At 39.4% G+C, this 26,083-nt stretch overlaps 2 protein-coding genes across 9 annotated transcripts in view; both read right to left on the reverse strand.

Annotated features, from left to right (window-relative positions):
* LOC133621601 (uncharacterized) overlaps window positions 1–11,353 on the reverse strand; it is a 182,946-nt gene extending 171,593 nt beyond the window's left edge. Inside the window, exons 1-5 of one of the 3 annotated variants that reach the window (XM_061983746.1) lie at window positions 11,273–11,353; window positions 6,910–7,081; window positions 6,595–6,836; window positions 4,191–4,306; window positions 3,050–3,645 (exon numbers count right to left, since the gene is read on the reverse strand). In XM_061983746.1, the coding sequence (XP_061839730.1) occupies window positions 3,476–3,645; window positions 4,191–4,306; window positions 6,595–6,770 (462 nt within the window). In that variant the 5' untranslated portion in view covers window positions 6,771–6,836; window positions 6,910–7,081; window positions 11,273–11,353 and the 3' untranslated portion in view covers window positions 3,050–3,475. Of the gene's footprint in view, window positions 1–3,049; window positions 3,646–4,190; window positions 4,307–6,594; window positions 7,082–11,272 lie in introns of those variants that run through there. The other 2 variants (XM_061983745.1, XM_072916055.1) reach the window with 2 other exon arrangements.
* Window positions 11,354–12,123: 770 nt separating this feature from the next.
* rab11fip4b (RAB11 family interacting protein 4 (class II) b) overlaps window positions 12,124–26,083 on the reverse strand; it is a 102,645-nt gene continuing 88,685 nt past the window's right edge. For 5 of the 6 annotated variants that reach the window (XM_061983752.1, XM_061983749.1, XM_061983750.1 and 2 more), the window contains 8 exons: window positions 25,784–25,887; window positions 25,570–25,710; window positions 23,034–23,115; window positions 22,766–22,903; window positions 22,500–22,658; window positions 18,253–18,318; window positions 17,710–17,853; window positions 12,124–13,359 (listed from right to left, as the gene is read on the reverse strand). In XM_061983752.1, coding sequence (XP_061839736.1) covers window positions 13,228–13,359; window positions 17,710–17,853; window positions 18,253–18,318; window positions 22,500–22,658; window positions 22,766–22,903; window positions 23,034–23,115; window positions 25,570–25,710; window positions 25,784–25,887 — 966 coding nt within the window. In that variant the 3' untranslated portion in view covers window positions 12,124–13,227. The remainder of the gene's footprint in view (window positions 13,360–17,709; window positions 17,854–18,252; window positions 18,319–22,499; window positions 22,659–22,765; window positions 22,904–23,033; window positions 23,116–25,569; window positions 25,711–25,783; window positions 25,888–26,083) is intronic. The other variant, XM_061983751.1, reaches the window with a different exon arrangement.

Raw genomic sequence — 26,083 nt, forward strand, 5'->3', positions numbered from 1 at the left:
TGAGGAAACATTGTGTATTGTCATGAGGGCTTGCACCATTTCTGGGTCCAGACGGCAACGGTTCAGCGATCCATCACCCCAATCGCAACAACCTGGCTGTCTTCCATCTGGGTCAAGTCCCAACAAAAGAACCCTTTACAATACATAAATACACACCAGAGAACTTAAAGTTTTGAACCTTCCATCACATCTGATTAGGTAATTTGACAAAGCCAAAAGATAGAAAGGCAATATTTCATTCAATTTAACTGTCAAATATCCGTGAAACAAAACTCCAAACTGGGTAAAGCTAACATACAGCCATATTAAGACACACTGACCGGGAGTTTCCATCTTTTATAAATTTTCACAAGATGACTACAGATATTGGAATCTCCTAAAAACAGTTTCTACTGTTTGGGCCTGGTTGTGGTTAGCTAATGTCAGCCATCTTTTCTTACAAGCCAACATACAGTACATAACCAATCAGCGCAAGGGCTCTGACAATGAGCAGAGACACAAAAGGCAAGATGAGAAAAACCTCAACTGGATGTGAGTCATAGCGGAGGAAGATAAAACCAGTGTGTGTTTTTAAAGCCTGTGTGTGTGTTTTTTATGTTTAATGTATCACACACAGAGCAAGGCAGAATGCCATTGATACATGTTATTGCATGAGCAAAGAGAGATTCTTCTATCAAGTATCCATCCATTTTAATGACGGCTAATATGTTCTTACATCATCCAGTTAAGAGCTGTTACATGAAAGCAACCTAGTCCCATCAGGACTTGGCTGATGAGACTGATTAAAGATGTTCCTCCAGCAACAAAGGCATCTCATATTTAATTGTACCACTGGTAGAAAAAAAAGATGTAATACCAATATGCCAGTGTCAATTAAAATGGAGCATTATCAAGTTTTTAACTGCCATACTTTGTGTTACTCTTGTATTGGATTTCATTTGTTTGTGCAAGGTTACAATCAAACAGGATATTTGATATAATGGTGTAGATTTCCTTATGCAAAGTATGTGAATGATAATTCATGCCTCAACCACATACATTTGGTTCCCTATAATGCAAACTCAACTTTTTATTGACATACTAACGGTAAAATTTGTTCCGAGAGCCTGTTAATGAGCACCACACATAAGAAAAATCTATCATCTCATCTCCCTCACTTGATATCCCTCCATTTTAGTGAGGCTCTAACAGTCAGTTTAAGTTCCTGGGTGTTTCAGAGGAAAAATCCTTGTTCTCATTGACATGATACCATCCCTAACTGAATGGGTGCATTATGTGCATACACTCACAACATCATGGAGTACAAATACAAATGAAACAAAGCCTGGGGCTCTGCCAACTATATTTCAGTTAGCTACAGATATGGGAGCTGTAAGATGTCTTGAGTGATTAGGCTAACCTAGCATGATGTGACCGTAATGTTACTGTAACTTTTGTGTCCTCCTGTCGCACTATGTTGTCTTAGGTAATATATGGCATTAGTATATTGCAAAAGTGCAGAGTTACAGTGTATACAGTATGTAAATAGCGGGTAGTGCACATTAGCGCTTCCCAAACGTGCACACTCCCAGTAGAGCTTACCCGGTAAGGCAAACATCCAACATTAAGGCGAGATATTTGAGCAACACATTTTGAACACACTCTTGACAAACCTCTGAAAATGATCTAAAAATGTAATAATATGACACCTTGATTTATTCACAAGCTGAACATCACCATCTGGACAAAGCATCTGACAACATTTTCCACGCAGCCCAAACTGGTTTAGAAGAGCAGAATGACAGTGACAGGCCTTGTGTTTGCTAAGACTGAGCACAGGAAGTTGAACCAACCACAAAGCCTCAATCCTGCGCCAGGCTGACAAAACCGGTCATCAGCCACTAGACTAGATCACTCAAGATGCAACATGTCAGATCAAACAGGATGGAATAGTTGTTGTTGAATCACATCTAAAGAGAATTGGCGCTGATGCCCTGCAGCTTGTTTTATTGACGTCATCACCAAAAACAGCGCTTTTTAGTACAACCACAGATCTGTATTTAATTTAAAAAAAATAGACTGTAGTATTGTTAGGAGGAGGACCAGTATAATTGCGATTGAAAGTGTGTTGGAAGTGTCCACTGGGACAACTAAAGAAAGGAACAATCACAGACAAGCCCAAGATAGATACAGGTGAAACTCCAAAAATTACAATATCATGCTATGGTTTGTTTATTCCAGCAATTAGATTTACAAGGTGAAACAAATATATGACATAGGCTCAAGACATTTCAAACTTTCTTTTGATATAATTTCAATGAAAGCAGCATTGGCCCTCATGTGTGAGTGTGAATTGTTGTCTGTGTTGGCCCTGCGATGAAGTGGCCAAAGTGCAGCTAGGATAGGCACACAACCTGTATATCACTCAGTGACATCATCATACAGATAAAACAACTTAATAGCACCTCTTTCCAGATTAAATATATTGTTTGACTCAAGAGTAATCAAGCCAGAAGATGCTAATATACATCCAATATCAACTTCCAAATAGTGGTCTGGGTGTTTATTTACTCAAAAGTGGAGCATAACTTCCATCTATAAGAAGGTATGGTGTTTCTTTTGGGGGAGGGCTTTCGTGTGTGTGTGTGTACAAATGCATTTTCCCAAAAATAAATCCTATACAACTTACAAAAACGACATTGTAATAAACACTCTTCCATATTGCTTTTAGAAATGCTAATGAAGTTGAGGAAAATTAATAAAATCTCATAGGCGCTTAAAAACATAATTTATCAATTTAGTCAAATGGTGACTTAGGTGTACTTAGAGGGTTTTAATATGATGAAAACACCTTTAATGTTTCATCATTAAGCCCTTCACGAATGGACCTTGGGGGAAAAAATGTAGTAAGTATGCAAGTGAGTCCTTGGAAATGAACCCACTCAACTCCCAATGCTGTGAGAAAATGCTAAAAAGCTGCAACAGCTCTGCCATCTATCGGCCAGACATAGTCATTGCTACATAACACAAGACCTACTGACAAAGGCAATGAAACAAAGATTTGACCAAGAGAACATTTGATTTATTCAGGTACTGAAACTGAAACCATGGGTCAGAACAACTCATGACATTTTGTAGTATTGCTAACTGTGCCTGGATGTGATTCACTAAAACTGACAAAACAAAAGGGCCTAAAAACAAATATTGCTATAACTAGTTGAAACATTAAAAGCACTTAACCCCACTAAAATAATTTAAAAAAAGACAGACTTAAAAGAGAAGCATTCACAAATCACACATACATCACAACATAAAAAACCTACCGGTATATAAAATCCAAATGTAAAGCCACAGCAAAATAAATCAATTGATGCCATGACAGCATGAATGTTTATTATAACCTATTCATTTTCCCAAAGTATCTACCTGCTCAGGTCAAAAACTATCTTCCATCCAATTGAGTGATGGTGGTAGGAACATGGAATGTCTCTTTGGTTTACTCATCTGCGTCTGCAAACTGTTCAGGTTCTGCAGCGATTTCAGGGCAGTGCCACTGCAGGGGATGTGAATGGTGTATGGCTGGGTTGTAATTGGGTCCGATTCCCAAACCCTCCCATTGATCCAGTGATAAACCCTGCAAAGTCAACTGCAGCACATCTTCTTGACCTGGAAGGAAGAACAATGCCATCGAGACATTAGTTTGGCATGTTACATGAAAGCCTAAATTACCATTATTGCTGCTCTGACAGATGCTGATTCACATTTATATCCAACTGCGGAGTTATAATATTTTCAAAGAAAAATAAAGATATTGATTGAGGGAACTGTATAATGCATGCATAATTAAATGCAGGGACAACAAAGAAAATGCACGTGAGCAATGTCTCATAGCCGTGCGGCAAGTGCAAACCCTCAATCAGGTGTATCCATCCAGGAACAATTAGCCCTGCCTCCAACTGTGTCAGATTATTCATAATAAACAAGCATAAATAACAAATACAATCTGCTACTGTAAAGCAGTTACACATTACCATTGTAACATGGACGAAACATTTTTTCATAATCAACCAGGTGATCCCATGAATTAAATGAATACACAGAAAGCAACATTATTCATGGTAATCTGCACCCCTATTTCGGATGATCAACACATTGCATATTTTACAAATAACAAGACGGGTGTTATTATTATAAGCAAAAATATTATTTACCAGAAGGTTGGACTCTCTTCTCCACATTGGCCTGGCAATCCTTTTCCCAGTCTTCATCCTCTAGTGGCGGCGTCATGTGCTGTGTTGGCTTCTCAGGACATGCGTGCAGTGAGTCTCTATAGAGGGCTTCTGATTATCATGTTGGACTAATTTCATTGATACTTGAGAAAAATAACTGGCTATAAAGAGACTGCAATTCAAATAAAATAAACATGTAAAATGAGTGATCTTTGTCAATGCCTGAAAGTGGTATTAGTCTATTATTTAACAAGGCACTGAGTATCTTAGTATGTTTTAGATGGTACTATATGTGGATACTCATTAGGAGTGTGCGATACTGCCGATAAAATTATTTGACTGACGATAAAGCTTTTAATAATATCGTTATGTCGCGATGATGCACGTTGATGACACAATCTAGCTGTGTCCCGTAAATTTCACAGCGACAAGAGATTGAAGCCGTCCTCAACGTAACGCAGCGTTCTTGCTAGCGGCTAATGTCCCTCTACAGTGACGCTTCAAAATCACTAATCCTCTCTTCCATTGTGCCAAAAAAACATGTTTCTTACATGTACTATTATCACTGGAGGGTTAGAGGACTATGAAAAGCTAAATCTGCTACAGTACACACCATAGGAGGATACAAAAACAGTATAGCTTACCGCTAAGCTAAAGCTCTTGAATAAACAGGCGTGGGCAGATCGATACAAATCTCAACAATAACAATATCATGTACTGTCTTACCTCACCACATGGCGCTTCCAATATTGCAGCCTCACCACATCACATATTTTTTTGTGTTTTTTATAATCAAAGCCTACAATATTTGACCTCTCAATTAAACATTTCCAAGCACAAAAATGACTAAATGGTCTAAAATTACCTATACTACAAGTGGCATTGGCCACCAAATAAAACCAAACCAATCAGAGTACGATGTTCAGTATCATGGGCGCTAACTGGCTCAGCCTCAGGCAGCAATACTATATTGGATGAAAAGAGTATGGTGACGAATGGGTGTTATTTTGCATCTAGAGGGCTCTCATAATGTTGAAAAATGTATTTAGAAGGTCATAAACCGTTTTTTATGCTCTAGCTATGAAAATATTTGATTAAGAAATGATGATTCCTACTTTACGGGAATTCATTGATCACGGTCATGTCCGGGAACAATTAAGAGTGACAAACGAGGGATTACGGTATATTACGATACTACAATTATTAGATCAATATTTATCATAACCACAAAATCGTTTTTGGCATTTTTGTTATTATTTACGAAATCAGGAAAAAAAAATGCCAATAGTATATTTTGCTTTTGTTTAGTTATTTGTCCCAATTCACTTTATTTTGAATGTTGTAATAAAAGGTAATAAGGATGTTTTTTAAAAATATTAATTATTGTCACACTGCCATGCCATGTTTTTGTTGGGACTACAGATATAATAAAACATTTTATTATTTAAAGATGATGAAAAAGTATGAACAATCAATATGGCCAATACTGCCCATGAAACTACTTGGTATGCAAATTTGTAGTGTCCAAATGAAACAAAAATAAGCTGCTTAATACATTTTTACAGACTTGATGGATCCATGTTACAGCAGAAAGTAACTAACTATTAACAGTATATTAGCAAGTAGATTAATAATAATTGTGGGAAAATAATTAGGGCTGTCAAAATTAACATGCTAACTCCTGTGATTATCACACAAAAAGTTATCGCATTAGTCAAGAACACACTTAGATTAATGAAATGTATTTTTGACAGAAAAAGCTTTTTTTGTTTAACTTAACCGCTATATAGTCAGTAATCCAATCAATGCATACATCTGTACAAAATGATTGAGAAAACTCCCTGGAGTGATTACTAGCAAATTTCACTTCAAAATAAAGCCTGAAAAAACTTTAGATAATGCTGTTACCAGATTTTGTGCAAATAAATGACATGCATTCAAGTAAAAGGTTTAAAAACGTGCCTGAAAGACATTCTGACAACAAAATTGCATTTGTGTACTGATATTACAATCTTTTCTTTAGTAAATTTGAATCATGCAAGTGAGTAATCACCCGTGATTAATCATGATTAATCTAAATTCCAAAATGTGATTAATCAAATTTTAAAAATTAATCACTGCACAGCCCTAAAAATAATACAACTGGAAATTACACAATATGTTACCGCAAACAGTAGCAGCCAAATTAAGAACCTTTGTAGTCCATTTAAAATGGTTCTATTATCATTTATATACCAAATAATTAATTGTGTATAACATTATCGCAAGAGGCTGCGATATATATCTCGATATGGATTTTAGGCCATATAGCCCATCCTTACTACTCATATATGCCAGAATAAATACAATTAATACCCACAAAGCAACGGTCAGAAAGGTGACGCACCTCTTCTTATAGCTGTTTTTCCTTCTCCATCTCAGGCTCCTTGCCCTGGTACTCGCAGGTGGGCTGGGTTCGGTTGCCGGTTGCTTAGAAGTGGACGATGCGTGGTCCTCTCTGGCGGTCCGGTTTATCAAGATGCCACCTGGAGCGCTGCTATGACTGCTTCTGCCAGGACCCATGATAGTTGAAAAGGTGCTGCTGTGTTTCGTCTTAGTCCTTGCAGGTGCTGCTTGTGTATCCTTGTCCTTAAAGCCATGGTTTAAAAGTCCATTAAGCATGTAGGGTGGTTTGGTGGCATTCGATTTGACCGGTTTTGACCTTTTTAGACGATTCGACCCAATACTGGTTCTCGATCGGCAGCCATTGCCAACAGAGGCTTCTTTCAGCAAACCTTCAGACTGGCCTTTTGTACCATTGGCAACACAGATGTTCTCAAGGGCTTCTTCTCTTCTGTCCACTATGTCTGTAGAGTACTGTGGCATTTTGATATCTAAAAGATAGTGGCACAGGGGTTAGTACGTGTGGCCCACAATACGAAGGTCCTGGGTTCGGGATCTTTCTGTGTGGAGTTTGCATGTTCTCCATGTGACTGCGTGGGTTCCCTCCGGGTACTTCGGCTTCCTTCCACCTCCAAAGACATGCACCTGGTGATAGGTTGATTGGCAACACTAAATTGGCCTTAATGTGTGAATGTTGTCTGTCTATCTGTGTTGGCCCTGTGATGAGGTGGCGACTCGTCCAGGGTGTACCCCGCCTTCCGCCCATGTGTAGCTGGGATAGGTTCCAGCACCCCCGCGACCCCATAATGGGCCAAACGTTAGAAAATGGAAGGATGGATGGATAGTTTGATGTAAGGGCATAGCCACGACAGAACCGCACTCTTTAAAGTTTACAGTAAACTGACCATACATCCTCTTTTGGAAGGCCAGGGAGACGAGGAGGAAGACCAGGGAGATGAGGAGGAAAACCAAGGAGATGAGGAAGGCCAAGACGACTAGATAAGAAGAAACGCAATACGCTACTCTTCCTTTTTTTTGTTTTAAATGTTGACTCGGCATTATTTCTTTTTTCTTTACATAAGCCAAAAAGAATTGGCTAAGAAATGTTATTGTTGTTTTAACTGATTTGCGAAATACTCTTCACCTATGGTCAATGTTCCCTCTAATTGTTCATGTGTCTGAGCAAACACAAAAACTCCCTCAGCATTCAGTGGAGCACATGTGAGCAACATCACACGTGGCAATACCAGCAGCACACCTGTCTCAAACCAATCTTTTATAATAACCCTCAAATGAGAGGAGTCATTTTCATGAGATTATTTTGTAATATTAGTGATTTGGCCCACTTGTAATGAAAATAAAAGAAATCTTGTTTTTCATAAGCTATGGATTACTATTGTACAATATGTCTGGGTGGGGGTCCTGCTTTGGAAATCATTTGTACCCCTTTCAGAGATCACATTTAGTTCCCCTTAAACATCCTCATGTTGCACAATGAAATGTAAGCATAGGATGAAGTGTGCATTCCTGTAACTTTCTCTAGTAACAGCATTCCATGATTAATATAAATGAATTAACATTAATAATAAATGACAGTAGAATAAGCTAGGGATGTCCCGATCCGATATTTGGATCGGATCGGCCGCCGATATTTGCAAAAAAATGCGTATCGGCAAGGCATGGGAAAATGCCAATCCAGATCCAGTTAAAAAAAAAAACTCCTGATCCCTACTTTCCGTTCCGCATTTTCCAGCACACCTTCAACACATCCACAAGTCTGTGGATTCTTACGCAGTTGCTTTTAGCTGCTGGCAGTACACGACAGGCTCTTCTCACTCTTTTCTGTGTCTGTGCTTCTCACAGACAGCAAGCGCACCTTTTTACACACGTCACATACTGTCACGTCATACGTCACATACGTATACGTCCTCCCTGAGCAGAGAGATAGCAGCATGGCTAACGTTAGCTGTGATGCTCGCGCAGCCTTGTGACCAACGTTCTCTCTAAGGTGGGCGCTTGTGCAATTGCGCACTGTTTAAACGTCCTCTGCGCATAGCAATTATATGCCACGCACAAAATCAAATAAAAAAATAAGCGCAAAACAATTTTCGACACACGGACACGACAGAGAAAACAGTTTTCGTCATCATTGTTCAAATATTATAACGTCTGTCGAGACGCTTATCTCCGTTCGGTGCCACACGTCCACACCATCAAAATGCAGAGGCAAAAATTTCCACATCAACACCGTATGAAAAAATTAGTGATTTTTTTAGTTGTGATTTCCTTCTCTGCATGAAAATTTAAAAGTAGCATATATTAATGCAGTATGAAGAAGAATGTTTTAATGTAGACATGCAAGCCTTGAAAGAAAATGTTGAAAATCAAGACTACATTTCCTGCAAATGGATGCATTTCTACCCTATATTTTAACTTTAGATTTATTCTCATATCAAACTCTTTTGGCTGTCTTTTTGACACTTACATCCGGCGCCCCCCTCCACACCCTGGATTATAAATAATGTAAATAATTCAATGTGATTATATTGTGTGATGACTGTATTATGATGATAGTATATATCTGTATCATGAATCAATTTTAAGTGGACCCCGACTTAAACAAGTTGAAAAACTTATTCGGGTGTTACCATTTAGTGGTCCATTGTACGGAATATGTACTTCACTGTGCAACCTACTAATAAAAGTCTCAATCAATCAATCAAAACACATAGAATCATCTAACTGCTGTGATTATATGCATCAAGTGTTCATTCAAGGCTAAGGCAAAATATTGAGATATATGTATCGTGTATCGCAATATGGTCTTAAAATATCGCAATAATAAAAAAAAGGCCATATCGCCCAGCCCTTGTTTCAATGATGCCATTTTTGTTTGTCATGTATAATTTTGTCTATTTTGTGTTTATCCTTGAATAAACAGGTCAGTTTCTTGTTACCAACCATTGTGTATTATTCAAACTCCCCTAATTCAGCTGGCTAGTTGTTATCAAGAGTACTAAAACCCTTTTCAACATGATTCTGACAACTAAGTAGGCTAAATAACTTTAAACATGCTCGGATAGGCCATTATCGGTCAGTATCGGTATCGGTCAGTATCGGTATCGGATTGAAAGTGCAAAAACAATATCGGTATCGGATCGGAAGTGCAAAAACCTGGATCGGGACATCCCTAGAATAAGCACACGTATGACTGAGGAGTCATAGTGTAACTTTGTGTGGTGTTTGAGTTGTCCGACTTTTTGTGTGGCCATAAACGCACCAGTGGCTTAGTGGTATGCGTGTTGGTGACAGATGACAAGTTGCTTTTGGCCTGGTTTGTACGGCAAAAAATGACTAGTTTTTCGAGATATAAGTTTTTTACTCATGTTTTTGGTGTGGTTATGGCCGAATATAAACACTTCAATAAAGTGATCGATATAATTCCTGTCCTCGAAGCATCTCGATAGACGTTACAATAATTGAACAGTGTTCAATTGAACGGAGTTGACGAACACCGTTAGGGCCGCTTGTTGTCACTGTCACTCAGAGTTGCATTGCAAAATTACACAGAATAAAAGTGTTTATTTTGTTTAGAATTCAGATGGGATTTGATTTGGTGCGCGGCATATATTTGCTGTGCGCAGAGGGCGCTTGAGCAGTGCGCAATTGCGCAAGGCGCGCACCTTAGAGGGAACATTGCCTATGGTGTATTCTCTGAGAACCTCGGTTTTTGTTTCAAATGTTTTGAGGCATTATTTATATTTTTTACATTACAATGATCCACCAGACTGAGAAGAGACATTTTAAAGAATGGGCTGCTACCTGTTTTTTGTTTACATTTAATAAACATCCATCCATTTTCTACCGCTTGTCCCTTTCGGGGTCACGGGGGAGCCTATCCCAGCTGCACATGGGCGGAAGGCGGGATACACCCTGGACAAGTCACCATCTCATCACAGGGCCAACACAGATAGACAGACAACATTCACACTCACATTCACACACTAGGGCCAATTTAGTGTTGCCAATCAACCTATCCCCAGGTGCATGTTTTTGGCAATATTTATGTTTACTTATACACAAGAGGTTATTTTGAAAATTGCTACCTCAGCACTTTTTCTAAAACTGTGAAAGTTACAGAATGTAAGTGTGACTTATTTTGTTGTAATGTCAACAGAGGGGGAAAAAATGCTTTATTTAAATAAATATATTATTTATAAAGCAAGTTCGAGTATCATTGGCAAATTGTCACCTAGTCCCGGCCTTGGCACGCATATATGTGTCTTCTTTTTGGGATTTCAGAATATGGTCAGCCTAGTTTACAGCCAACCTTTCATTCAAACAAAGTGAGGTGGGCGCCATGTTGTATCTAAATAATGGGCCTTCCATTAACTCTATGCAGTTACATTTGACACCTTCAGAGCATGTTATTGATTTGAATGTTCATATAGTGTGTCATAATTTCAAAGTGTGTTTTGCTACCTCTTAACAAGAAATGATTGTTAGCCGCTAAGCTAAATGCTAAGCATGTTTTAGCCGTGTGATTGACAGCCTTATCGTGTAAGCTAAAGGCCACAAAACGGTAAATAACACACTATCGAGTCAACCACGGGGAAATAAAGTTGCTATTTTTGATGATTCGATGTATAAAAAAGCACTGCTTTAGTTTAATTGCGTCTCACCTGTGCTGCGGTTTGAAGTACGCCCGTGGACTGGGATCGATGGTCAAATTGGTATGTCTCAGACAAGAAGTTCAACACTAGAGGGCGCCACAGCGGCGCCATGTTTGTACTTTTTTACAATAGTTTTATTGTATTTTATGGTTTGTATTGATTAAAATGCACTTTTTAAATCGTAGGCATACTTGCATAAATCAAGCACAAATCTAAACATTAGCTTCATAAAGAAAATTATAATTTATGTAGAATCAGCTTAAATGTGCATATTTATTTTGTATATGTTTTTTTTTTATTTAAAAAAAAACAATTCAATTTACTTGCGCGTTTGTAGATCACAAGACAACATTTACTTAATGTATTTTTTGTGACACAGAGTGGCACCGTATTAAAAAGACTGTTGAATTGTACACGACAATAATAATACAAAAATAAATATGCAAAACATTAGCATCAACCATAAATTATTTACATACATTTTTGAAAAATATTCCATTTGATATTAGCCTGTGCGTGTATTAGGGACCAGTAAGTGCAAAACCAGCACTGTAACCATGTTGATTTGTTTTAAATAACTACTGCAGAAAAACAACCTAAAGAAATAATGTGGCATTTTTTCATAGCTCAGTGTACCCCTTTAATTTCCATTTTAGAATTGCCCAAAAAGTGAAACCATTTGTTAGGCATAACAATATATATTGCTCACTGACCATTATGATTAGTTTAGGAAGACAGATAACTAATCATAAAACTGAAAATATGTGCACTTATTGTGAGCAATAACACATGGAAATACAACAAACCCAACAGTGTTATACAGTTTGTTAGACTGACAAAGTGATAACTTTCATACAATGCAGTGTGCTAGTTGTCTATTTTTGGACACTTAAGCCATTTCTTGTTCTTTTCCTAATAACTTTGTAGAAAATAGAATCCAACCTGAACATGTTTACAAATGATCACTGTGTAAATACAATATGTACAAGTCCAGAAACATGATTAAGACATACAATGTACCTTCATAATCAATGGATCTTACAAGAGCCGCCTGAAATTGTCCTCCCAAGGCACAGACAGAGAAATATGAGCCATGCAAAAGGGAAACAAAAGGTTTTGTGCAAGAAAGCAAAACTCAGGTTCCAGTTAATTACATAATACAGCATATTGAAGTGAAATATCAAGATGTACATTCATGTTATTGGAAAGTATCACAGGGTCATTTGCTTGCTAATGTTGTCTTTAGTACCAACAAAAAGAGGTTCCTTCCATGTATGCACACACAGGAGCAGATATTACTTCCTGTACATTTGTTTCATAACTTATGTGCAACATAGTTGCACTTATTATTATTGCTGACAGAAGTGACACCTTTCAAGCATCATAAGTGAGTTTAGAGACACTCCTTGGCTGCGGTGTCCCCTCCCTAAAGTGACGCATGACTAAACCTGAACAGTGACACTGTCACTGCAAAGTTAATGGAAGACATGTTTTTAGGAGTAAAGTGATGTATTAGCTTAATTTGCAAGGAGCAACTTCACCAAAACCCACCTCCAAATAGCGTGCATGAGCCATAGTCTCTCTCTCTCTCTCTCTGAACACTTTGTCGACTTTTCTCAACCCGCTTTTCAAACATGTCGGTTCCAAGTGCATGAGTGGTAGAGTAGTGTTAAGACTGGCACAAAGCGTTGTGGTTAGGTTGCTGTTCTCGTTGCCAAGCATCTCAGTGTTTGCCTACACCAGGCTATAATGTCTCTCAACTGCTATCACAGCACCCTCTGGGATAAGCTCTTCCAGTTTTTCCCGCCAGTGTGCACGTGTCGAGTGTCGCGTTTCCAGTCCCAAAGCGTGTAAAGCACGAGCACAAAAAGGTGACACTCCCTTTAGGGCTGTTTTCCAAACCACAAACAGCAGGGGGAGATGTTCCAGTGTTCTAATCAAGCTCCCCTCACTTCTGGGCAGACTCAAAACCGCTGCGGCTCGGCCTTGATTTCCAAAATGGAAGGGTTGTGATCGATGATGGCGAGGATGATTTTGTCCATGTACTGTCGCAGGCGCATGTTGATCTCCTCCTGCTCCTTCAGGGCTTCCATTAACTGTGGAAATAATGGCATATTAGCTTGTTTGATGACCCGGTATTTAAAGAAAAGCTGTTGATTTCATTCCAATTCAAGCGTGGGAGGTGAGCTGTGTGTAGGAAAAAGACCAAGTGATGATGCCCATATTGCAGAATAGAACAGCAAGATATACTGCATTATAATAACAACAAGACTTCTGACTCAGACGAGGAAAGATGTGTGTGTGTGTGTGTGTGTGTGTGTGTGTGTGTGTGTGTGTGTGTATGTATATATATATATATATATATATATATATATATATATATATATATATATATATATATATATATATATATATATATATATATATATATATATATATGTCTTAATAAGGTTATCCAAAAAATAGTGCTCGATACCGTAGTAGAGCGCAATATATGTATGTGTGGGGAAAAAAAACACAAGACTATTTCATCTCTACAGGCCTGTTTCATGAGGGGGGTACCCTCAATCGTCAGGAGATTTTATCCTGACGATTGAGGGTACCCCCCTCATGAAACAGGCCTGTAGAGATGAAATAGTCTTGTGATTTTTTTTCCCCACACATACATATATATATATATATATATATATATATATATATATATATATATATATATATTGCGATGAGATGGCGACTTGTCCAGGGTGTACACCGCCTTCCGCCCGATTGTAGCTGAGATAGGCTCCAGCGCCCCCTGCGACCCCAAAGGGAATAAGCGGTAGAAAATGGATGGATGGATATATATATATATATATATATATATACATACACTGGGGTACCTCAAGTTAAGAGTGTTTTGAGATAAAAGCTGTCTCTCGGCTAAATGTTTTGCTTTAAGTTGCAAGCAAAAATTTGGGTTACAAGCACCCCGCTCTTAATTGGTGTAGCAATTGTCACAGTGAACCCCGTAAAATCTGCCCAAAACTCGCTCGCATTAGCTTATAGCTAGAGATCGGCATACGTTTAAGACAATGCTGAGAAGAAGAAGTGGATGGTATTTCTTGAATTAAAGCAAGGAAGGTCTTGACGAAGCAGCAGGAGCGCATCACTGCAAGTCCCCACAATACTGAAGCAGAATGTGTTTAATGCCAGCCAAGAATGTTAACGCAATACATAAACGCAAACATTTATCCATTGAAATGTGGAGAAGCTACTGATGGTGTGTTTGACGGAAAAACAGCTCGAAGGAGATATCGTGAAAATACACTCTCCAAGGTAAATGCTGTACATTATTATTCCATTACTACTGTAGTTTGTTAGTAGCCTGATCTATTGTGTTTTTATTAGAGATGCTTTAAAATGTAATATCGGTATCGTTTTTTTTTATTATCGGCATCGTTTTTTGTATTTATTTTTTTATTAAATCAACACAAAAAACACTAGATACACTTACAATTAGTACACCAACCCAAAAAACCTCCCTCCCCCATTTACACTCATTCACACAAAAGGGTTGTTTCTTTCTGTTATTAATATTCTGTTTCCTACATTATATATCAATATAGATCAATACAGTCTGCAAGGGATACAGTCCGTAAACACACATGATTGTGCGTGCTGCTGGTCCACTAATAGTACTAACCTTTAACAGTTAATTTTACTCATTTTCATTAATTACTAGTTTCTATGTAACTGTTTTTATATTGTTTTACTTTCTTTTTTATTCAAGAAAATGTATTTAATTTATTTATCTTATTTAATTTTTTTAAAAAGGACCTTATCTTCACCATACCTGGTTGTCCAAATTAGGCATAATAATGTGTTAATTCCATGACTGTATATGTCAGTATCGGTTGATATCGGTATCGGTAATTAAGGGTTTGGTCAATATCGGAATATCGGCAAAAAGCCATTATCGGACATCCCTAGTTTTTATACAACAATCCTTATCTAAAAGATACAATTTTATTAATTTCAGAGATGTGAGCACCCTTTGAGAAAAAAGAGGAATCATAAAGTGCTACCACACATACTTAAAAAAAAACATTTTGAATATCAAGGCTACATTCCCTGCAATTTGGTGCATTTCTACATAATATTTGACCTTTAGATTTATTCTCATCTACAAACCTCTTTTGGCTGTCTTTTTGACACTAACATTTACCATTTAATGTACCATTTGAAATTAAATAATTTACCAACATTATCATTGAAAATGTAATGTAACATTCTATAACATGCATGCAAAGAAAACTTTTCCCATTTGGGAAACTGTAGCCACACCCCCTCGGGTAAGATACTGACTGTACTTCAGGATTTGTGACTTCTGTTTACAATCCGTCACATCAAAATTATACTTCTCGCTGGCTACTAATAAATACTCTACAACTACAACTAGTTTGGAAGTAGCAGTGTTTGGATTGTAATCATTCAAATATGATTACCAAAGTAGACAGCCGTCAACGTTATGGGTCGCAGAGCAAACAGAGGTAACAGCAAGTAAGCTCACTAGCTGTTACCTCTCCTATAGGGGTCGGCAACCCGCGGCTCCGGAGCCGCGTGCGGCTCTTTGACCACTCTGATGCGGCTCAGCTGCATACTTGCCGACCCTCCCGATTTTTCCGGGAGACTTCCAGATTTCAGTGCCTCCCCTGGAAATCTCCCGGGGCAAATATTCTCCAATTTTCACCCGGACAACAATATTGAGGGCGTGCCGTGATGGCACTGCCTTTATTAGCGTCCTCTACAACCTGTCGTTGCGTCCGCTTTTACACCATACTATCTGCGTGCCGACCCAGTCACATGTTGTATGCGGCATCTGCTTACACACGCCTGTATGGCATACTTGGTCAACAGCCATACAGGTCACACCGAGGGTGGCCGTATAAACACCTTTAATAAATAAATGATAAATGGGTTGTACTTGTATAGCGCTTTTCTACCTTCAAGGTACTCAAAGCGCTTTGACACTACTTCCACATTTACCCATTCACACACACATTCACACACTGATGGAGGGAGCTGCCATGCAAGGCGCTAACCAGCACCCATCAGGAGCAAGGGTGAAGTGTCTTGCTCAGGACACAACGGACATGACGAGGTTGGTACTAGGTGGGGATTGAACCAGGGACCCTCGGGTTGCGCACGGCCACTCTCCCACTGCGCCACGCCGTACCACTCTTAGTAATATGCGCCACACTGTGAACCCACACCAAACAACAATGACAAACACATTTCGGGAGAACATCCGCACCGTAAGACAACATAAACACAACAGAACAAATACCCAGAATCCCATGCATCCCTAACTCTTCCGGGCAACATTATACACCCTCCCCCCTTCCCGCCCAACCCCGCCCACCTCAACCGACGCACGGGAGGGGGGGTGTATAATGTAGCCCGGAAGAGTTAGGGATGCATGGGATTCTGGGTATTTGTTCTGTTGTGTTTATGTTGTGTTACGGTGCGGATGTTCTCCCGAAATTTGTTTTGTCATTCTTATTTGGTGTGGGTTCACAGTGTGGCGCATATTAGTAAGAGTGTTAAAGTTGTTTATACGGCCACCCTCAGTGTGACCTGTATGGCTGTTGACCAAGTATGACTTGCAGTCACTCGTGTGTGTCTGCAGAAGCCTCATATAACATGTAACTGGGCTGGCACGCTGTATGTACAGGTTGTAGAGGGCGCTAAAGGCAGTGCCATCACGGAACGTCCTTATTATTGTTGTTTGGGTGAAAATCAGCAGACATTAGAGAGAATAGTTGCCCGGAAAAATTGGGAGGGTTGGCAAGTATGACGCTGTCAAGCGGTATTCATATAAAAGTCGCGGGCCGCAGTAAAATTACATTTTCATATTAAGGTGCGGACCGCGTGTCTGAGACCCCTGGTTTATACATAGCACAAAGCAAAAAAACAACAACTTTGTATGCAGTGTTATTTCATTTTAAATTCCAAAAGAGTTTTGTGGCTCCCATTGTTTTCTTTAATTTGTGAAACGGGTCAAAATCGTTCTGTGAGTGGTAAAGATTGCCGACCCCTGCTCTAGTAGATGGAGCCTGCGTACCACACCACAGTTTGAGAATCACTGAGAATCCATGTGACGATACAGACACCGCGTGACCAGTCAGTATACACGACTACATGTTAACGTCTGTTTATTTCTCTTAAAAAAAACACCATAGTCGACTGATGGCCAAAATCTAACTAATTAGATTCTACTATGAAAATCCTTAACCGAAGACAGCTCTACTATCTACTATATTGAACCAATTGTGATCCTGCCTGGAAACATATGCCATACCAGTGTATTTAATACTGCAAACTCTGCTGTGGTGAAATGAACTGAACTGCTTGTGTAGATTCAGCCCAAAACTTCCATGAATCAAACACCATGTTGTGATTTTTACCTGGTCTCTGGAGGCGTTGTCTATCTCGGCAGCCAGAGACTGGGCTTTGGTCTGCGTGGCGAACAAATTCTTGGCTTCGTACAAGCTCAGGCTGAGAATCTGGCCGTTCAGCTCATCGTTCTGCTCCTTCAGCCTGTGGTTCTCCTAAAACAGACAGTTAGGGAACAACCATTGGTAAGGAACATATGTGGGAACAACTACAAATACAACTCCTATTTCAAAAGCTTCACTCAACCTAGAAAACAAAACGCTGCTTGCGCTTAGTAATCATTCAGCATCACAAGTGCTACTATGGCAACACCTACAGGACATGAAGCAGGTTATGAGTGTTCCCTGCATTGCCTGCTGGGTTATAAAAGCTCCATGGTGATGTTGCCCTTTTGAACGCCAAACCTAGGTGAGTTTGCTTGCTCTTGCGTGTTTTACAGTTTCATTAGTAAGGGGACTGCAGCACTGAGGCCAGATCAGCTCGGGCGGCTTCACTCTACTCCATTGTGATTAGTAGTTATTATTGAGGGCAGGGGGTCAAAGAAGCAATTTTACCATCAGACCGGGACGGAGCAAAGCCCCAGACAACCCAAGCTGCTGGAATTCAGGGGGAAGAAAGTCCTGGGACATAAATCGGTGCACACACACACACACACACACACACACACAGACGCACTTAATGAGTTTTTCTCCCTTTCTAGGTTATTGTTGTTTGGATACAACAAAAATATAACAGTCCAAAACAAAACAAAAAAAGGATGTAAGTAGCTGTGAAAATACAGTAATGAAGACATTAAATAACACTTGTAAAGGTGATCAGAAAGGACATCTAAACATACACATTCTGTATAATCAATGTTTACTCAGCAACTGGTCTGCACACTTCACTCAAACGACAAACAAAGCCTCATGAAACAAACTAGCATTGACTTTCATTTATTAAAATAATGTCAGTGGTCTGCCATGTCTGAGTTATTATATCCTGTTTGGACAGAGATAGAAAGTACTGGTTTTCTTAGGAAAATCAAGTTACATTTAAAAGCATGGGTGTAATTTTGCATGGATTTCTCCCAATGCTACAGACCTGCTGTAGTTATTAGTGATATGTATCATTTTATTAATCATTTTGTGGAATTGATTGTTGATAAATCACATCTGAACGCAATAAAGGTAAAATGGATTGCATTACTTAAGAGAAACCAGCAGAGGCACTGTTGATTCAGTCTCTGCATAGTAGGGATGAAGTATTAATGATAAACCGCGGTAAACTTGTCAACAGTTAGTATTACTGTTTTGTAAACTGTGATTAATTACCGTACTTTAATAAACTCACGGCTCGGCGATACCGCTTATTTCATGGAGAAGCAGCTAGTGCGCTGATCGCCCACCAGCAACTAGCTCGCTAATCGATACATGTCAAATAGGGTGCCAGTTGCTAGCTTTTCTAAATGCTAATATAAATACAAGACATATGGTCAGACTGACATACTGCTAAATATATGAAGATCTATACACAGACGCGTCTACAACAGGAAGTGAACCCACGTGACGTCACATAAACTGCAAGTGAAGCACGCCATTTTGTCTTCATCATTATGAAACACTTGACAATTTAAACCGGAAGAAGATAGTCATATTTAATGGTCACTCAAATACCAATAAGGCTCAAAGAAACCAAAACCATAATTAATGTTTCTTCTGCCAAGGAAAGTATGTTAAATTTTTTTTTTTTAAATAAACCTTGGTTAACAGATATAAGTTTGTTTATTTGCACTTTTTGAGCACATTCAACAATATTGCGATGTTAACGATAACCTTGACAAGGAACTTTCACATCGTTACTTCCCTACACTAGTTTGTGGTCAAAATAAGTACATCTGAGAAGTAGTCAAAAATGAAAAGATACTTGATGGTCACCTAGTGCAGTCTGGGTAGCGTTTACACTTGTATTTTTGACAGCGGACCAACGAATGCCCTTTGTAATCATATGCATTAAGTTGCACCTCAGTTGGACCCTTTATGCAACCTGTACATTGTCCGACATAACCTCCCACACCTAATATGTGACGTCTTGCGACTCATACATACGCAACAAAAATAATATCAATTGCATAAAATGTCAAAAAGGTTCCCTGAGACTGCAAGAAGATGGCGTTTCAAACGGCATAATGATCAACAGGACCCCTTTGTTGAAAAGAGCCAGGCTGTGCTTACTTTTGATTTTTGGATGATTTTCACTCAGCTTTCTGTCGGGTGTTGCTCTGCATCGCCTGGTTACAGTTGCATTTGGGAACATGCAGAAGAACTAGAGTTCGCTTCCAGGCGTTGTCTCAAGTGTATGTAACCAGGAAGTTGTGTTTTGGGTGCTTAACAGAGCATTATTTGGTCCATTGTAGGACTGGACAATTAATGAAATTTTGATTTCGATTTTGGCTTCTCACGACCATGAAAATATAATATAAAAAAAAAAAATACCGAAACGATTAATGGGCCGCGCATTGTTTATGCAAATTCGTGGACTTGTGACGGGAACAGATGAGAAGCGAATGAATGAAAACAGAGTACATCCATTAGAAATTTCATGGCGCTGGACACTGGTAGCGACCAGGCCAGGGTTGTTTTTTTGTTTTTTGTTTGACTTTCTACGGTTGAGAACCACAGCACAGCACACTTCCTCCCTTCACAATAACAGCGCAGTGCACCTCATCCGTTCTGACTGCACTAAAAAATAAAGGTTTCAAAAAAGTACCATACACAGGCATAATGTACTTAAAGCACTTATTGATATACCGTATTTTCCGCACTATAAGGCGCACCTAAAAACCACAAATTTTCTCAAAAGCTAACAGTGCGCCTTATAACCCGGTGCGCTTTATTACGATTAATTTTCATAAAGTTTCGATCTCGCAACTTCGGTAAACAGCCGCCATCTTTTTTCCCGGTAGAACAGGAAGCGCTTCTTCTTCTACGCAAGCAACCGCCAAGGAAAGCACCCGCCCCCATAGAACAGGAAGCGCTTCACCCGCCCCCGGAAGAAGAAGAAAAAACGCGCGGATATCACCGTACGTTTCATTTCCTGTTTACATCTGTAAAGACCACAAAATGGCTCCTACTACGCGACAAGGATCCGGATCATAAAAAGACGCAATCTCTCCATCCGCACACGGATTACTACCGTATTTCACAGCAACTGATATTCCTGTGAACTGCACTGTGGAACGGGAGCACGTACGGTGAATATTCGCACCACAGGGAATGAGGAGTCATCCTTCACTGTGGTTCTAGCTTGCCATGCTAACTTCCACCCATCCAAAAGAGACCTTTCCAGCCGGCGTCATCATAAAAGCTAACTCGAAGGGATGGATGGATGAAGAAAAGATGAGCGAGTGGTTAAGGGAAGTTTACGCGAAGAGGCCGGGTGGCTTTTTTCACACAGCTCCGAAGGCGAACACACCTTCACTAAGACGGGCAGATAGCGCCGGTCGACATACGCCAACATCTGCCAGTGGATCGTAAATGCCTGGGCAGATAGTTTCGGTCACAACTGTGGTCCGAGCTTTCCGGAAGGCAGGATTCACAGAACTGCTGCACAACAACAGCGACACTGAATCCGATGACTTCGACGAGGCGGAGCCGGCCATTTTTGGATCCCACGCTTGCGCAACTTTTCAATTCGGACACCGAAGACGAAGAATTCGAAGGATTTACGAATGAAGAATAACTTCAGAAGGTGAGCGCTATGTTTATTCTGTGTGTTGTGACATTAACGTTCGAGCAACATTATGTTGCTATTTATTGCTCTACACCATTTTGAATTTTACTATGTTTGTGATTGCACATTTGCGTACATTTTGGGACAGAGTTGTTAGAACGCTGGTTTTCAATATATTATTAAAGTTTGACTGAACTATCTGACTGTTTTTTTGACATTCACTTTAGCGCAGCGTTTTTTTTGACATTCACTTTAGCGCAGCGTAGGCGCGGCTTATAGTCCGGGGCGGCTTATTGGTGGACAAAATTATGAAATATGTAATTCATAGAAGGTGCGGCTAATAATCCGGTGCGCCTTATAGTGCGGAAAATACGGTACTTACACAATTATGCTTTGACCTAAAATACTGCTCAAAATTGTCCAAAGATCTATTGCACCAATAAATGTCCAGATTTCTGCATTTAATTAACAATTAATTTAATACAATTTTATTTGACATAAAACCACACACTATGGTGGTAAAGTAAGTGTAAAAGGTAAAAAAATGAAATTAAAAACAATTAAAACGGAAAATCTGAATTGTATTGTTTTTATATTGCTATTGTTATTTACATTTATTGTTACTTATACTATTATTATTATTTTACTTGTGTTGTATTAGTTACTCATGTATATCCTTTAAAAAAAATGTATATTTAAAGTTCAGTTTTGGTGGTATAATGAATCATGTTTGCAAATGAATGGATAATAATCGTGCAAATTAATGAATAATTAATTGTGATTACAATATCAATCAAAACAATTCTGATTATTATTCTCGTCATAATCTTCCAGCCCGAGTCCACTGACAAAAATACAAGTGTGAATGCTAACCAGGATGCAAGTTTTTTTTTTTGTGTCCAGACCAGAGTGTGAACACCCCCTGAGTTACACTCCTTGTCAGAGCCATCACCATCAACAGAGCCAATGAGCCATCAGAGGTGTCATCTTGCACTTTATTTGCATTCCTTGCCTTTCAACGAGTCTTAAAGATGCAGGCTAATCATGTAACATATTGCACAAATTACCAAAGCACGTATTTGCTCATTACCTGCTTGAGCCTCTTGACCTCGTACTCCAGCTCCATCTCCCTGGTCCTGTTGTTGTAGTCGGCAAGACTAGAAGATGAGCTCCGACTGCGTCCGGGCCTCTCGGCCTCCAGTTTGAAGAGCTGCAAGTGCTCCAACTCTCGCCGCAAGTCCTCCATCAGCTACACAAAGAAGCCATGTTACATCATGTTGTACAGTACGTGGGATGTGCCAAAGTGGCACTGCGGTGTGTTTGTGCATTTGCTTGATATTAAATATTCAGCTCCACCTCCTGCATGGCTTGTTTCTCTTCCTGGAACTGCTGCCTGTTTTGTCTCAGTTTGTCCATCATTTTTCGGTACAGGTCCATTTCATCTTTCAGGCGCAAGCTGGTGTCCTCAAGCTTATCAGTCATCCTTTGCTTCTCCTGAGCACAGGGACATTTACATTTGTTTCATTCTCTTTCATCACACTACTCTAGGGTATGGAAAAAAACATTCTTTCTGTAGTTACAGTATGAGAACATCCACACAGAGATTCACAAAATAGTAGCTCACCTCATCCAGTTTCTCTGTCTGCGTCTTCAGTCGGCTCATGTTAACATGCATCTCATTTTTCTCATCCTCCAGCTGCTTAACTCTGAAAGCATAAAACATGCACCATCATCAGTTAATGGCACTCACTTCAAGTTATTCTGTACTAAATCCTGCCTGAACTTAGTTCATAGAGGACACTTTCCATTTCCTACCGCTTGTCCCTCTTGGGGTTTGCGGGGGGTGCTGGAGCCTATCCCAGCTGCACTCGGGCGGAAGGCGGGGTATACCCGGGACAAGTCGCCACCGCATCGCAGGACCAACACAAATAGACAGACAACTATTCACACTCACTTTCACACAATAGGGACAATTTTAGAGAACAATTTATCAACTCATTTTCAGGTATTATTTCACAGCCTAACTATTTACAGGAGCTTGTCAGCTTACGTTGACAACATTAAATTCAAAAGGGATTTAGGGGTAACACTTGATTTAAACACTGTTCAACCAGAAACAAATAATCTGTAGTTACAATTAACCATTTACAGTACTTAAAAAAAAAAACAATAGTGTCAATTTATTCTTCGTCACGACACACTATCAATCTATTGCAACACATTATTTTATCTCCCTATCAGAAATTCCTGACTACTAAATACAGAAAGTGAACATACTTTTAAATGACAAACTTAAATAATTGATATATGGACGTTTGTTCATTGATGAAGAATCATCCACATCTGAAACAAGCATTTTTCGCACCTTTAGTTATTATTGTAGCGTCCTGACAGAGCCACATAGACAACCGAACTCCGAACATCAACAAAAACACAACAGGTGTTAAATTATGCACTAATATGGTAGATTACAACAATAATTGTCCTTGGTAACATTACATTTATGAAGGTTACTATTTTAAGTAAGTCTTGGAAAAGTAACTAGTAATAGAACTGCAGTAATTACATTTTACAAGTAATTTTTCCAACACTGCATACCAGCAGTCTCTCCGTTTTTCTCTAGTTACAAAATTTCAGTAGTGTCTTCGTTCTTTGAACTACTTATTTTACAACTACCTTCTGTGTATCAAAATATCACTCAGGTATTAACATGGTTTGCTATCACTGTTTTCTTTGTACTAGAGTGTCACAATATTTTCTATTCCTCTATTTATTATCTTTTCCTATTAACCCATGCTATTTTTAACCTACTCTCTTTAAATTAGTACATACACACTATTGTTCTTGTGGTACTCATTGGGTTAAATCTATGACCTCAGGGACAACATTTTGTGCCATTTCATGTGTCCTGGTATGACAATAGTTCCGTGAGTCTTTGAATATTAGTATCAAGGTTATGAAAATACCATCATAAGCATCATTGATGGACATTAATCATTGCAGGCCAACTCAACACCATACTGAAGCAGGAAGAGCCAGCTTTTGTGCCAGCAACGATGTAAAAATTATATCCAAACAGCGGACATTTATCCATGAAAATATTGTGAAACTGCTGATGGTGTGTTTGACAACAAAGCAGCTTGAAGGAGATACCATCCATCCATCCATTTTCTACCGCTTATTCCCTTTGGGGTCGCGGGGGGCGCTGGAGCCTATCTCAGCTACAATCGGGCGGAAGGCGAGGTACACCCTGGACAAGTCGCCAACTCATCGCAGGGCCAACACAGATAGACAGACAACATTCACACTCACATTCACACACTAGGGCCAATTTAGTGTTGCCAATCAACTTATCCCCAGGTGCATGTCTTTGGAAGTGGGAGGAAGCCGGAGTACCCGGAGGGAACCCACGCAGTCACCGTGAAGTCAATTTTAGTACCGTAAGTATAAGTGATCAGCGTTTACATCTGGTGTGAACTCCCCGCGCACCACGACAGAGCAGTGCAAGCACAATGAGAGTGAGCTGTCGCTGTAACTACAAATATGGTGGGAATATCCAACGGCCGATGCGAATATCCAATGGCCGATGTGAAACCAAATTTACCGCGGATGGCGGTCCCTCTTCAATGTAAATGCTGTACATACTTACATTACTTCATGCTGCAGTTGTTTGCAGTACATTCTATTGTATTGTTTTTCAAACAATATTTCTAATCTGAAAGTCTGCTTTACTTTTTAAATGCCATGTTATATGGTCAAATTGTGCTGTTTTGAGGTGGGGCAAGCGCAGGTTGAATTGATTTCAATACATTTCAATGGGCGACGCTGATTAAAGATACAAGTTTTTTGGGTTACAAACTCGGTCATGGAACCAACTGAGTTTGTAAATTGAGGTATTACTGTATTTGAAATCCAAACAACACATTTTCCCCTTTAAAGAAGACGACCGAGAGAAGGCACAGCAGTTTTCCTGCCACAACTCTTTGCTCGCACACTGAACCAAGCAAATGCCACAAAATCACTTTGTAGATGTGCCAGTTGATAGTCTCAACTCAAGAAGAATAAGAGAATATCAACAATCCTAGAGCTTTTCTGACACACCTCTGTATGGAGCAATCTAGATCTTTTACAACTAAACTGTGTTCACGTGAGTTTCTTACCGGCTGTTGAGCAGCTCAATCTGTGTAGTTTTGTCTCTCTCCATCTTGCTGAAGGTCTCTCGATGTCGTCTCAGCTCCCCTTGCAGATTTTGGTCCTCCCGTGTCTCCTGGTCTTTTAGCTGTTCCTCAAGCTCATTAACCCTGAGATCATTTTGTCAATGTGATTGCTATTCCTATAAGGAACGATGTCACAACATCATTTTTCAGACCATACCTGTGTACTAAATGTGTGTTGTCTTGCTTCAACTTGGACTTGAGATCATCGTTGATTAAAATTTCATTCTCCAGTTCTGCAACCTTCCTTTCCAAAGACGATACCTGGCCGAGACAAAGACCTTGATTTACATTATGAGCTATGTTTAAAAAGTTTGTTAAAAAATAAGGTATTAGGACTATATCTGCAACACTATGTGTTTTGTTTGAAAGAAGCTACAGGTGGAGCTCAATAAATTAGAAAATCGTGCAAAAGTTATTCGATTTCAAGAGTTAATTACAGACTACGTGGCCAACTGAA

Source organism: Nerophis lumbriciformis, linkage group LG25, assembly GCF_033978685.3.
Source record: "Nerophis lumbriciformis linkage group LG25, RoL_Nlum_v2.1, whole genome shotgun sequence".
Taxonomy (NCBI): Eukaryota; Metazoa; Chordata; class Actinopteri; order Syngnathiformes; family Syngnathidae; genus Nerophis; species Nerophis lumbriciformis.